Below are 14,637 nucleotides of genomic sequence, written 5' to 3' on the forward strand. Positions count from 1 at the left end.
CTTCTAATTGATGGCTATTTTTGTTTTCTTGTGGTGCCCTGGTGAGGGTGAGTGCCATGGACCAGAAGTGAAGGGCACACGGAGTTTGCCTATAAATGGTGTGGTCAACATGCTGGAGGGAAGGGATGCCATCCAGAGGGACCTTGACAGGCTTGAGAAGTGGGCCCATGCGAACCTCATGAAGTTCAATAAGGCCAAGTGCAATGTCCTGCACGCGGTTTGGGGCAGTCCCAAGCACAAATACAGGCTGGGTGGAGAATGGATGGAGAGAAGCCCTGAGGAGAAGGACTTGGGGGTATTGGTGGATGAGAAACTCAACATGACCCAGCAATGTGTGCTTGCAGCCCAGAAAGCCAACCGTATCCTGGGCTGCATCAAAAGAAGTGTGACCAGCAGGTTGAGGGAGGTGATTCTCCCCCTCTACTCTGCTCTCGTGAGGCCCCACCTGGCGTACTGTGTTTAGCTCTGGGGCCCCGAACATAAGAAGGACATGGACCTGTTGGAGCGAGTCCAGAAGAGGACCACGAAGATGATCAGAGGGCTGGAACACCTCTCCTATGAGGACAGGCTGAGAGAGTTGGGGTTGTTTAGCCTGGAGAAGAGAAGGCTCCAGGGAGACCTTACAGCAGCCTTCCAGTACCTGAAGGGGGCCTACAAGAAAGCTGGAGAGGGACTTTTTACAAGGGCACACAGTGATAGGACAAGGGGTAATGGCTTTAAACTGAAAGAGGGTAGATTTGGATTAGATATAAGGAAGAAATTCTTCACTATGAGGGTGGTGAGGCACTGGAACAGGTTGCCCAGCAAAGTTGTGGATGCCCTATCCCTGGAAGTGTTCAAGGCCAGGTTGGATGACGCTTTGAGCAACCTGGTCTAGTGCACAGTATCCCTGCCCATGGCAGGGGGGTTGGAACCATATGATCTTTAAGGTCCCTTCCAACCCAAACCATTCTATGATTGTAAATGAGGTGTAGAAGTCTTGGGCGGCTGCTCTGCCAAACCAGCCCCCTCTGGGACTGGCAAGTTCTGAAAGCACATAGGTGTGCATGGAGCAGCATTTATTAATACGAGCTCAGCTGTAGGGCTTTGGGACTGGATTTGGCTCTTTGTCCAAGCCTGCAGTCAGGGAGGTGTGCACTTTTTTGTCCTCTGGTGTTCCAGGTTTTTTATTTCAGGAAGTGTGAATAAATGGATGAATAAAGGTGGAAGAAACACTCCTTTAAAACTCAATTTCCTAACAAATGGGCCTGCTGGAGATGCTTTAAAATCTTGTGTGTGTGAAAAGTGAACTTTGTAAAAGTGGGTTCAAACTTTCATAAATTACTGTGCATGTTGTTTCAGAAAGGACAATTAAGATAACGTTACAATTATGTTTTTATATGTTATTGTAAAGGACCATAATTCTATGGGAAAAGGTATTTGAGTGTAGGTATAAAATAAATAGGCAAAATGGAATGATCTTTAATAGCTAATGGCAATGCTGTCATTGGAGCAGTATGAAAGTGATTAACCGGTTTTGTTGGGTTAGATTCCCTCAAATTTCGGACACGCTACTTCTATAATGGTGGCTATAATGTTCACAGGCTATTTTCACTAGGAGCTACGCTAGTATGACTTACGTGTCATCTATCCACTGAACATCTCAAAAGCTGCAGTGTTGCTTGGCTTTGTCTGCTTCTAGGCTTGAATTTGAACACGTCCTCTCTAACACCTTCACAGTTAAAGATTATATTTCCATATTTTGTAGCTTCATCATGATAATGTTTGTCTCCAAAATATCAGCTGTTGTGATAGCTTTTCTCAAAAAGCATCTTAATGCGAGGTGGGAAAACAAGCAGACCTGACAAGTCAGTGACATTTCTGTGTCTGTGACTGGAACGCTGCATCTAGATTTGCTTTTGTGCTGTATTTTGCAAAGCTGATGGCTAGAATACAAATGTGGTCATTAAATGAAAAAAAATGTTAAGGATAATTGGATTAAAGCAGGGAGTTCTGTACAGTATATGACTGTGGAGGGGGGGAAAGTCATTTTATTAACTCTGTTTTAAGTTATTTAAATTCTGGATGGCCCATGGTCTTCAGGCATGCTAAGAATGATGCAGATCATTAGGTTTGTAATGGTATCATTAATTGTTTCAAAAATAATCTACATCTGTATCTATCTGCTACGATCAGAAACTGTATCTGTGCTTTAGAGTTCATTAAACAATTCAGCTGTGGGCACCTTTCAAAATTAAACAACTTTGAGAATAGTTTCAGTAAAAGACTTGGAATGAGTACAAGTTCAGATGGAGAACAGCTGTGTTTTGCAGTATAGATATGAGCCTGTTTCACACAGGAAATAAAACTACACAGAAAGAGGCAGTAGTCCTGGAGAGAGCCCCGCGCTGTGTAAGCGTGTGTGTATGCTCCCAGTTATGAGATGAAAACATCCCAAGGCATACTTTTTTTTCAATTTTCCAGTAGCCCTTTTATTCCCTTTATCTCTTATAGTTCAGTGCTATGTGTATTACGATCTTTTTTTCCCGTCGTAATTTTCTTTGCCTGTTTTGCTGGTTAAAAATGGCTAAGTGGTTGTCAAGAAGGATGTCCCTGCATCAGTGCTGGAGGCTGTTAATGACCCGAAAGCTCCCTGTATAGGCTGGTTCTGAGAAAATCTTCCTGTAGGTTGTAATCACTTACTGCTGTTGGGAGCTAAAGTTCAGTTACATAGATTTCACTATAATACTCTTGTGTTAGTGGTGCTAAAAGAATAATTGCCACTTTGCTGGTAACTTTTCTTTAGGGAGGAGAGAGAAGAAGAACATGCTGAGTGACCTCTGCATGTTAACCATGTCTTGCCTATCTGTGCCTCTCACCTCCCTTGTATTGAATCTTGATTATCAACATTTTGAGAGATTTTTAACTTGTTTAATTGAAGTGCTAGCCAAGTTCTGCTTGCTCAAAAAGGTCTTTCAAGTTTGTGATGTGAGTTTGTATCTATAGCATTAACAAAGCCATGTTATTTGTTTTGTTCTCATCTAGGTGCTTGAACTGGAATTTAATTTCTCATCCAATGGATCACTGAATGAGTAACAGATGGCCTTGCCTCGTCTTACAGGCGCTTTACGCTCCTTTTCAAATGTCACTAAACATGAGGATTACAGTGAAGAATTAGCTGACTTAACGGTAAATATTTTTTTCTTTTCCAAAGCATAATTGTAAAGTATTAGTGCATATATAGTAAGAATTGTTTGCTTTCTTAATTTGTATTGCTATTTTATAAGGGTAGGCAAGCAAGACTGGGCAGAGTGTGTATAGTTTCCTGTGCATTCCTTCATGGTGTCCTCAGTCAAAGTCAGATTTGCTGTAACTTTGTGATTTATGCTAGGCCCTTAAATCATAATGTGCTATATGGATAGGGTCTCTTGGCTGTGTTAGTACAGCCCTGTTATTTCATGTTTCAGGAAGTTATTTAAGTTGGGCTGGGCTGGTGTGTTTTTAGCTCTGAGCTTATGCAGAGCTGGGGAGCCAAATGTTTCCCTTTGAATATTAAGTTCAACTCGGACTCTTAGTGGGGGATGTTTAGAATAAAGGTAGTGATACTGAATTTAGTTGTTGTTTTTTTTTTTCCCAAGAAATAATGCATAAAACCAATAGGTGTGTTGTGGGAACCTGTAATGTGAAATTAATTTGGAATCTTGGGAGCTCTTAAGTTTCTTGCGGTTGCAAGAGTTTGGCTTTACAGAGAATTCTGCCTTGGAAAAAGTAAAGTAGTGAGACTCTGTGTGTGTGTGTATCATCTTCCTTCCTTACACACAGGAAGGCGTATAAAGAACAGGTAATAGGGAAACTGCTTGCAATCATTACTACATACTGACTGAATGCAATTGGAAAGAAGTGTTTTTATCTGGTGTTTAATTTCAAAGGAACCTCCATATACTAATTTGAAATAAAAAAAAAAAATATTTTGCATTTTCAGACTAAAAGATCAAAACTACATGAACAGTTGCTGAAGTCTGATCTTACTTGGAAGAAGATAATAAAGTTTGTTGATGACAATTTGGACAAAAAAGAACACCAAACTGTAAACGGTGATTTAAAAACTATATTACAAGCTGCAAAACAAATAGGTATGTTTTCATTCTCTAGTACTTTTGTTTTGTTTTTTATTTTCTCAAGCTGCTTTCTGCCTGCATACTTTGCATACTGGTACAATTTTAGTTCTACCTTGACACCAGGCTTGCCCTGAAATACCTTTGAAACTCCAGTTAATATGTATATGCACAATTTGGTTTTTTGTTTTATTTTAAAATATTATTCCATTGTTATGTGGATATTCTTGGTTTTTTGATAGCATTGTTGTGTAGTGCATGGCATGGTTTGTGATCGACCTTTAGTAAGCAACAAAATCAACAGCTGCTTTTGGAATGGCAGTACTCTGAGGAAAGAACAATCTTGGTGTTATCGGCTGTAATTCCAGGTGATTGTATCATGAAAAACTAGATTGCTACATGAACAGTTAAAAATGTAAAAAAATGTTTTCTGCTTGAAGTGCTTGGTGTTGAGGAGAGAAATAAATAATAAATTTCACTCATCTGGAATTAAGCTTTTAAAACTGAATATACATTATGGCAAAGAAAGTGTGGAAACTTAGTTTTGATTGGAAACTTAGTTTTTGATCTATGGACTGAAATTAATTCAGCTTGTGCTGTTAGCAAAATTTAACTTCCATCAGCTCATAAACTGAGCACATGGCTCAAGCGCTAGCTGTCACATAATTAAGAATTTTTCATTTCAATGTAATAGGTATATTTTTCTCCTTTTCTGGTTATGTTTCAAGTATCTTGAACAGAACCCTAAGCAAAAGATGGAAAGAATTAATATGGGTAAATATATTTGCCTTTTTTTGGCATTATAGACCAGAGTGTGTTTTATCACAATCCGAATGTTAATCTGCCTCACTTGTGTTTCTGTTTCTCAACAGTGCTTTTGGAAATAACTAGCAAATTAAGAAAGAAACAAACATCTAAACACAGACTTTCAAAAAAGGCTAGACAAGTTATTCGTGCCCAGCATGTAGAATTGGTCATGCTGTACAGTTGCACAGATGTTTGTTGAAGCTATTAGTGGTTGTAATGGCTATTGCTTTAGTGAGTCATCAGAAGAAAAATTCCAAGTATTTCTCAAATCACTGACAAAAATGTTTTGAACTCATCTGACAATACACGTGTTCTAAACTTTGCTTTGTGGTTCATTCCTTCCATTTTTGTGACCCAACTCTGTTATTTTTACAAATTTGGTCCTAAGGTTTTTTTAATCCTGTTTTTCTAATACAAGTAGTAGAGCTTGTGCTGTTAGTAGACTTTAACCTCTTCAGGCCACAAGCTAAGCATGTGGCTGCCTGTCTTTCTGAGACAGAGGCGCCTCTAGGAAGGGCCAGCTCTCTGCCAACTCAAGTCCCTCTGTTTCAGTGCACAGATTTCAGCTGGCACTTCTGATGTGCAGGGTTCGGGGGAAAGTCATGCAAGATGTGGAGTGAGTTTTCATCAGCTGTCAATCCCTAAAGCTAATATGGAAAAGGTGCAATCTGTATTGATAACTGATCAAAGAAATAAATGTTATCTTTTTAACTCCTTTTTTCTTTTGTTTGTTTGCCCACAGAATTCATACTGTTTTACTAGTTTTTAAAAGATGTTTATTGCTGTGCTGTGATAGTGAAGGCACGTTTCGGACACAGCTGTGATGGGAAGGGAAAAGCCCTGTTTGGTACATATGGTCTAGAAATGTCTGTATGAACAACACATTCTGGAATATAGAAAGGCTAATGAGATTTCTCTCAGCACTCCATTTTAATAGCATACTATTGATGTAATTTTTAAAAGTTATACTCTCCATTTTTCTGACTTCTTTTCCATGACTTGATCAATTCAGATTTTTTTTTGTTAGGATAACACTGGGATGTTGGGAAGATGTCAACACAATCAGACCTGGAACAGGCACTGACATGGTGTTACAGGGATGCTTGATCCATCTGTCCCCACATGCCCCCTTACTAGCAAGTAAAGGCAGCCAACTCCTCCTCAGCCCCCAGTCCTCCTCACCATGACAGCAGGTTTGAAATATGTGATATGGTCAGAACAACAGGTTGGTTTATTGTCCTGCTCCAGCTTGTGGTGATCAAGCACAGGGCTGCCTGACGATTACCACTGGACTGTCCAAATGACAACATTTGCATAGTCTATATTCCCCTTTTCTTATTTGTTGGCACTCCTTCTTGCTGCCCTTTTTGCCTCTCAAATGAACAATCCATCTGCAATTACTTTTTCCCAGTTGGTTCCCAGTTTTGTTACATATGTACCTGTCCGAACATCATCCTTACAGGTTGAAAGGGAAAACTTTTTTGATGACAGACAAATATAGGACCGTTTCCAATGATAAAAAATAATTTTATTTTAAGTTGTTACAGAAATGCATAAAAGCATTCAAGTCTATTGTTGGATTATAATTCATTACCAATATTTTATTTTTGTAAATCTGAACTTAAAAGTTCATTTCCCTTCAGGTGATTCAGACAGCTCTCCTGTAGTGGCTTCTGTTTCTTAGCCAGTAGAGTACACGGTTACTTTCCATACTTGTCCTCATTTTAGATATGGTAATTTTTTGTAAGTAATGTAACCGAAAACTCAGTATGTGTTTTTGAGGAAGAGCTGCTCATCTGGAAATCGTTGCAAGATATACTTTGTACATAAGCATGAGACTCACCTGGGAGAGGAGGACCTGGTCAAGTACCAATCAAGCACAGCAAACTATGTAAATCAGACCTGTAGAGAGATTTGGCAGTGTCATTTTCCTTTGATCTGAATATTTATGTCCATAACAAGCAACTTGGAATAAGTGGAGAAGATCTACATAGTTATTCTAAATATCCACTGGGGTATAGTTTAGTCATTAGAGGTACTGGAGAAAAATGTTGGTTAAGTTAGAGTCAACAAATATATAATGATGATAAAGTTTGCAATATGACCCTATGTAGTATAGCAAGTGGGAAAAAATGTCTGATGGTGGAAAAAAGGTTATAAGCAAAATAAGTATTTGCCATTCTTAGCTGCAAATGTTATCTATGAAAATAATTTGGCAGATTTGTGTTTTCTATATTAATGACAGAAGTGAGTATTAGATACGATTTTTTTTTTGTTTCATTGGGTTTTATTTCCACTTTTTGCCAAAGATGGCTGCAAAAACTTTCAACTTATTTTTTCTTTTGCCAAACTTTAATAGCAGGCCCAGTGTGGTGGGTAGGTAGAGCAAATTGAAAGACTTGAAAGTAATAGTAGTAAATTTTTGTTTGATGGAGTGGAGAGGACAAACCAAATAAAAACAAATGCATGATTATTTAGTTAGAACAAGTTAGAAAGAAACTACCAGCTTTGACACTTCTGACTAAAGATGTGTAATGTTATGGAGACACAAACCAGAACAGATTACAGTGACTGAGGCACAAACTGAACTGACAGTAATGTTCCAACCTTCATCAGAAATACATAGTAGGGAAAGGGAATTGCTTGTATGCCTCTTTAGCTTAATTTCAAGGAAATGAAATCTCAGCCTAGGCAACAGATACTGTAATATTGATTTACTTGACAGGGAAAATGTCACTTACTGAAATGATCTGGTTGGCTTAAAAACAAACAGGGAAGAGTAGCTTCAAGTAGTGCATTTCTTGCCATCTTGGCTGGCTCATTATATTCAGAGGGGAGGAGTAGCATTTTCTCAAGAGATGCTTCCATGAATAGGAGATGTTGATAATAACGGACAATTAGCACATAGTAAACCGAAGAGACTTTTCTCACATACTTCAGTACAATTGCTCTTTTAGTTTAGTAGCGTGTACTTCTGTTCTGACACAAGTGACTTTATTTAAAGATGTGTATTTGTATGTTAGGAATATAAGAGTGAGGTTCATGCAGCCAAACTTAGGCCTATAAGTTTTCAGATGTTGTTTCTTTATTTTTTTTCCTGGGATTCCTATATATCTAATGGTGAGACAGAGGCTGAACCACCTTTTTCCTTTGAGATATATTTACATATATATTGTATATGTGTGTATCTTTGTCATGTATCTTCCATATGTAGGTATCTAATTATCCTGTAAATATCACCTCCAGTCCCCTCCATGAACTTTTCAAAGTGCATCATAGGGAAGTTCAAGAGAAATACTGAATTTTTAGGCACCTTCAGTTATATGTTATGTTTCCAGTTACTCAGCCTTGTTCCATGTGCTTATGCTGAATTTCTTTTGCTCTTTCCTGTTACATTGTAGGGGAAAAAAGACCCTTGGTTTTCCTAGAGTTGAACCTAACTTACTTTGAATCAAGTCATAAGTAACAATGCCGAAGTAATTAAAAATCTTCCCACTGATTTCACTAAGTTTTTCAACAGGCAGAAAACCGGGACGTAGTAGAGCAAATAAATAGGTTCATAACTGGATAGCAGAGGTGTACAAAGGCAGGCACAAGACAGTTTTTGTTACTGAAAAGAGAATAGCTACGTTTACTATGCCAGAAGTGCCTTTTTGAGGTTTTAAAAAATGAATAATATTGTTCCTTTTAAAATAAATTGTTTGTTTTAATAGTTCTTTTGAATTAGCCATGCTGGGGGTTAATCACCAGTGTTATCACTTAAATAGTACTGTTTTCTGCTGGAGCTATGCCGGTCACTCCTGATAAAGAATTGACCAGATAAAGATGTCTTGACAATAGCAGCTTGTAAATCTCGACAGTAAGGTTTTAAGATGTTTTAAAAATTATGCAATCTTGTAAGAAATGCTTATTCTGCTAAAAATGTTGGAGTAACCTACTGAACTTTTTAGAACACATTTTTTAAACTTCAAAAAAAATTCTGCATGTTGTCCTCGTATAAAACAAACAAAAAAACCCAGTATGTTGGCTGGTTTTGTTTATTTTATGCTTGATGAGTTTTAAAATCTTGTTTAGTAGTGACATTTTTGTTCATCATATGGTGGTTTTGCTTATGTTTTCCTTGAGTGCCTTTGAGAATATTTGTGTAAGAGGTAAAGTCATGTTTTTTCTCTAATAATATTTTTTTTATTTGCATAATATGATATTTTGTAGATAAAAATCTAAATTCATGCATTTATTTCCTTTAATTTCTTTAGGCAATTTTTCTAACTAACACACACTCTGTAGTAATTCTACTGGGAATTACTACAAGAATGTAGTAATTCCCAGCTGAGTTCTGTACATTTAGTCTCTAATGAATATTCAGATTAGGCAGTGAATAAACATTGATAAAAAGTGGAAATCTGTTACCTTTAACAAGCTCGTAAATATACTATTGTGAGTTTAAGATCTCAGGCAATTACTTACTTGGAAAAATAAGAAAGCATTGGTAATCCTTAATATGAATTTCTAGTAAGTAGAAGGATAATGAAGACAGATGCTTTATTATCATATACCTTTTACAATTCAGTACCTTGCAACAGTTGCTACTTGTTGTTATGGTCTTTGTTTCATATCTCTGTTGATGAGACTTGCAGCAAGAAATTGAATACAGTTATGTTATAGGCAATGAAACAGAATTAGTTTGAAGTGTATAAAGTTACATTTGTTTTTGCTTTTGTTAACAGTTGGAGCTGAAAATGGACAAGAAGCAATTGAAAGCGGAGCTCTTTTTCTCTTTAAGACATTTCACAGGAAAGAATGTGTTGGTCATGATGAGACAAAAGCGATCAAGCAGATGTTTGGGCCTTTTCCATCATCATCTGCTACTGCAGCTTGTAATGCCACATGTCGGATTGCTTCTCACTTCACTGAAGAACAGCTTACAGCCCTCATACAGATGGCTGAAGAGCAAAATGGTGATAACAGAGTGTTCTTTGGTAAAAATATAGTGTTTTCATTTGACATGCATGATTTGGATCACTCTGAGGAGCTGCCTGTGAATGGTGAGACTGATGCGCAGAAATTTATAAGCTTAGATTATAACAAATTTCTGAATAACCAGCTGAATCACTTACAGAATTACTGTGATGAGAAGTCTGACCTCAAGTCTTTGGAAAAAGTAGATGATTCTTTTTTATGGTGTGAAGTTGGAAAGTATCTGAATGAATCTCAAGGGGGTACCCCTGGAGGGCCAACAACAGAAGACCTCTGCTGTACTTTGTACGAGATGCTTGCTTCTACCAAAAGTGGTGATGAACTTCAAAATGAGGTACAGTCGCATATTAATCATACTGCGTGTATTTGAATGTTGCACAAATATACCATTATTTCATATTGGATTATGCCAACATACTTTATCCAAGTGTCGTCTATGGTTTTGGGGTTTTTTTGTCTTGAGAAAAATTACATGGCAGCATCTTAATTTACCAGGCAGAAGATGGATGCAGCATGAATTTTATGTGAATAGCCTCCTTTCCCCCATAACAGACAGGCTATTATTTTTTTGGGCCATTTGCTCAGCTTTTGCATACTTTCTTTTTAAGCAGTAGCCATTTTAAGCTGCCATATAAAAGTGTGAGAACTTGCAAAGCCAAACTGAAATTAACTGTCTTGGGCAGGTTCCATGTCCAGTTTCAGAGCCTTCCTGTTGCTGGAAGGAAAGCTGGAAGACTGTGCAGGTGGTGCTACTTTAAAACTTTGTCATATCACTTCTATTTCTTTCGATAAGGAAAGGAGGCAGGTTTATCACAAGAAGGGGAGACAAAGCTTGAGGGAGAGAGAACAGTTGCTGGGAGGCTGGAGTTGAAGGATAAGCATAGTGGTAGCAAGGGGAAGAGCATGATTAAAGGCTGGTGAAGAGGCTTTCAAGACGTGCAGGAGAGATGATTGGATTAATCTAGGCAAGAGAGAATGGTTTTTGAATGGGGTTGGGAAAGAAATCCTGCAGTTTGCTAACTGGTTCTTCTTGTGCACTTTTCTGCTACGTTTACTTTATTTTTCCTACCTTGTCCTGTTTTCCTTCCCTGAAAACATCCAGTACTTAAATTCTCAAGCTAACCTTGCAGAAAGACTTTAAATGTTGAAAATTTGCTATGGAAGTACAACTGATGGTAGGAATAGACCATCCTATGAGAGGCAGTATAATGAAAGTTTGCTGGAATTTTGCCATTACAGTTGCAGATTTTATTCTTAACAAAAACATTAAGTGATAGAGAAGAGGACCTGAATATTTAATTTCAGGTTTAGATAACTAGGTATTGATATCTATTGCATAATGATAAGTTACTGAAGTCATATTCTTGTTTTGTTTGATAGTCAGTAGACCACATTTCAGCTGTCCTTTGAGCTATTTTCTATATATGAGTATTTTCTTATAAACTTGTAATTTGAGAACCTAAATATGAATATAAAGGGAAGCTGACCTAATTTTTACTGCATTAAAATATATTTGAAAAATAACACTTTTATGCATGTCTGCAAACAGTTTCATATTTTGGGTGGTTGTATTGACAGAAGACACATGAAAATAGAAGACTGAACAGGTCTTGGAGAAGGAGATTGGATAAAGAAACTTGCATGTCAAATGAAATATAAAAAAAGAGTACCTTCATTTGCCATAGCTACCTGAAGCTTATTAATTGTCCAGAGATAAAGATTTCTTTTTTTTTTTTTTTTCTAGATCAGGGAAACACTTTTCGGATATAGTCACAGGGTATGCAGAAATATTTCCATATTTCTGCATAATACCTACTTAATGCCTAAGTTTAATTTGTAAAATGTTAAAGGAAATGCTTGAAACCTTTCACGTGAAGCAAGAAGAAATAACTTTATTTTGACTTTGCAACTTTATGATCATAATGGATTACTAAATCAATTGGCAGAAAGGGCAAGCTATCAGTTTTTATGTAGATCACCAATAAAGACTTCCTTTCCTTTGATTTTTGGAACAAAGACTCTCTGGCAAAATTTCTGTTTTGATGGCTTTACAGGAGTTTTAATTTGATAATGTGAAAAAAATTGTTTACTCTGCCAATATCCATATAGCTTTCTGAAGATTATTTAGCAAGAGTAAATCCTTTTCTTTGCATTACTAGAGAGAAAAAGGATTCTTTCCCTTGAATGTCTGAAACCTGTATCTTATTTTGGATTTTTAAGTCTTAGTAATAAAAAAATACATTTTCTCCCCATTCTGCTTGTTTCTTCCCCCATGTTGCCTTTCTTTGCAACAATCTCATTAACTCATTGTTCATTGCACAATGTGGGGGCCGAGGAAGAGGTAAGTCTAATTTGAACCTGATCACTTCTTGTTAAATGCTAGCTGGCATTTGTATTGTGCTCTCTGTAAGAGTAGTCGTGACTTGAAAATTTCTTCTGGGTTTTGGATTTTGCCATCACTTAAGGACTTTTTTTTTTTTTTTTATACAGCAGTTTTGCTGGTGGCATCGTTAAGAGCAGGTGGTGCTTTTAAACCTGAAGATAACCCATTTCTAGCACTAGGTCATAGATTTGCCGTATGAGGTGGTATACCAAGTATGTGTTTGATCGTGCATACTGAAAATCTTACATTAATTGGGGTGATGCATACATGCTAAAGTCTCTGTGCTGTACAAAATTCTTTTTATAAGCCAAGAAAAAAAGAACTATTGATATGGAAGGATGATAATTCTTTGTAAATAAAAATCCAGAGCTGTAAAATACATCTTCATATTTTAAAACAGTGGCCGTGTTTATCTTTGGTTTAGGAAGACACCACTGCCTGTTAATTATTAAACAAGAAAAAACCACGCTGGTGGTGAGGATATTGCTAAGCGGACTTCTCTAGCACAATTTCATTTGACTCTTAAGCAAAGTTTATTAAGATTCCACATCACACTAAGAATATGAGCATTTTTATATAATTTCAGGAGTGACATTCTGGGTTTTTTTGTACTGTATGTATACGCACACACATGTATCCTATTTAGGTTTTTATCTATTTAATGAACTCTATGAGGAATTGAAATGAGCTTTCTCCAGCACTGTATAGCTTACGTTTAAATTGGTTGGTGAGGTACAAGAAATACTTTGTTCTTTGTTTTCACTATTTAAGAGCATTCCACACTTCCTTTGGGACAGTTTGTTTGTCTGGCACATCACTGGTGACTTTTAATTAGAGGAAAATTGATTCTTATGCTTGGAGTGATATGGGAGTTATAACTTATTTTCTAGGTGTTCAGGACACGTGCTTTTCATTGGGGACATAAAGTCTAGTAAAGCTAAATGACAGCTACTGGAGCATGCTTTTCACTGTATGTCAGATTTTGTTGATGATTGTGAAATGGTAATGATGCGGTAACAAGAACATTATTTCAAAACACGAAGAAAAAGCTGATGACAGGCTATAGAGTTTAGCCCAATAACCATTGTGCTTTTTTAAAATTAAAACTTAGTATGCAGTGCATTCCTCAGTTCTGGTACTTAGTTTCTAGTATATGATGCTTTCAGAATTAAGACTTGAGGTTGGAGGAGTTTAGTCCCTCTTTGGTTACGCCATGCTGTTCTCAGAGGGTGTTTCTCTTTCTTCTGTGAACTCTTGTCATAATTTATCTGCAAAATTTTTTTGAATTTTATTTTGGAGATACCTATCTCTCTTTTTACACTAATGCAAAGGTGCATTATCCCTTTATCATAACAAAACAGGAAGAAATTTCCTATGGAGATAAAATAACTAGAGGAAAAAAAGGAAATGCAATCAGAACTGTATTAAGATCTAGTTTATACTGTATAGATTATAAAAAATTGTGCAATTTATTCATCTCAGGACAAGCAAAGAAATTTGCCCAGATAAAATTAAGAAACATTAACGTCATTCAGCGTATTAGATTAGGTGGTGTTTCCCAGACAAAATAATGTTAAATGCTGTATAAATTACTAGAGTAGAATAAATTACTAGGCTATGATGTGAAACAGCAGAACTGTTTCAAGAAAATTACATTGTAAGTATTAGCTTGCATATTCATAGAATCATTAAGGTTGGAAAAGACCCTTAAGATCATCGAGTCCAACCGTTAACCTAGCACTGCCAAGCCCAACGCTAAACCATGTCCCTAAGTGTCACATCCACACATCTTTTAAATACCGCCAGGGATGGGGACTCAACAGCTTTCCTGGGCAGCCTGTTCCAGGGCCTGACTACCCTTTTGGTGAAGAAATTTTTCCTAACATCCAATGTAAACTTCCCCTGGCGCAGCTTGAGGCCGTTTCCTCTCATCCTATCGCTTGTTACTAGGGGGAAGAGACCGACCCCCACCTCGCTACAGCCTCCTTTCAGGTAGCTGTAGAGAGCAATAAGGTCTCCCCTCAGCCTCCTTTTCTCCAGACTAAACAACCCCAGTTCCCTTAGCCGCTCCTCATAAGACTTGTGCTCTAGACCCTTCACCAGCCTTGTTGCCCTTCTTTGGACACGCTCCAGCACCTCCATGTCCTTCTTGGAGTGAGGGGCCCAAAACTGAACACAGTACTTGAGGTGCGGCCTCACCAGTGCTGAGTACAGGGGGACGATCACCTCCCTGGTCCTGCTGGCCACACTATTTCTGATACAAGGCAGGATGCTGTTGGCTGCCTTGGCCACCTGAGCACACTGCTGGCTCATATTCAGCCAGCTGTCGACCAACACCCCCAGGTCCTTTTCTGCCAGGCAGCTCTCCAGCCACTC

General features: G+C 37.6%; 1 protein-coding gene across 6 annotated transcripts in view; it reads left to right on the forward strand.

The window, feature by feature from the left end:
• The window catches only part of ASCC3 (activating signal cointegrator 1 complex subunit 3), a 289,170-nt gene that overhangs the window by 20,231 nt on the left and 254,302 nt on the right, over positions 1 to 14,637 (forward strand). For all 6 annotated transcript variants that reach the window (XR_015707982.1, XR_015707983.1, XM_087773468.1 and 3 more), the window contains 3 exons: positions 3,025 to 3,168; positions 3,962 to 4,112; positions 9,629 to 10,212. Coding sequence is in view for 4 of the 6 variants with exons in the window: in XM_087773468.1 (XP_087629594.1) it covers positions 3,079 to 3,168; positions 3,962 to 4,112; positions 9,629 to 10,212 (825 nt within the window). In the remaining 2 variants the exon portion in view is untranslated. The remainder of the gene's footprint in view (positions 1 to 3,024; positions 3,169 to 3,961; positions 4,113 to 9,628; positions 10,213 to 14,637) is intronic.

This window comes from Nipponia nippon, unplaced genomic scaffold (genome assembly GCF_047370975.1).
Source record: "Nipponia nippon isolate SJK-2023a ecotype South Korea unplaced genomic scaffold, ASM4737097v1 scaffold_4, whole genome shotgun sequence".
Classification (NCBI taxonomy): domain Eukaryota; kingdom Metazoa; phylum Chordata; class Aves; order Pelecaniformes; family Threskiornithidae; genus Nipponia; species Nipponia nippon.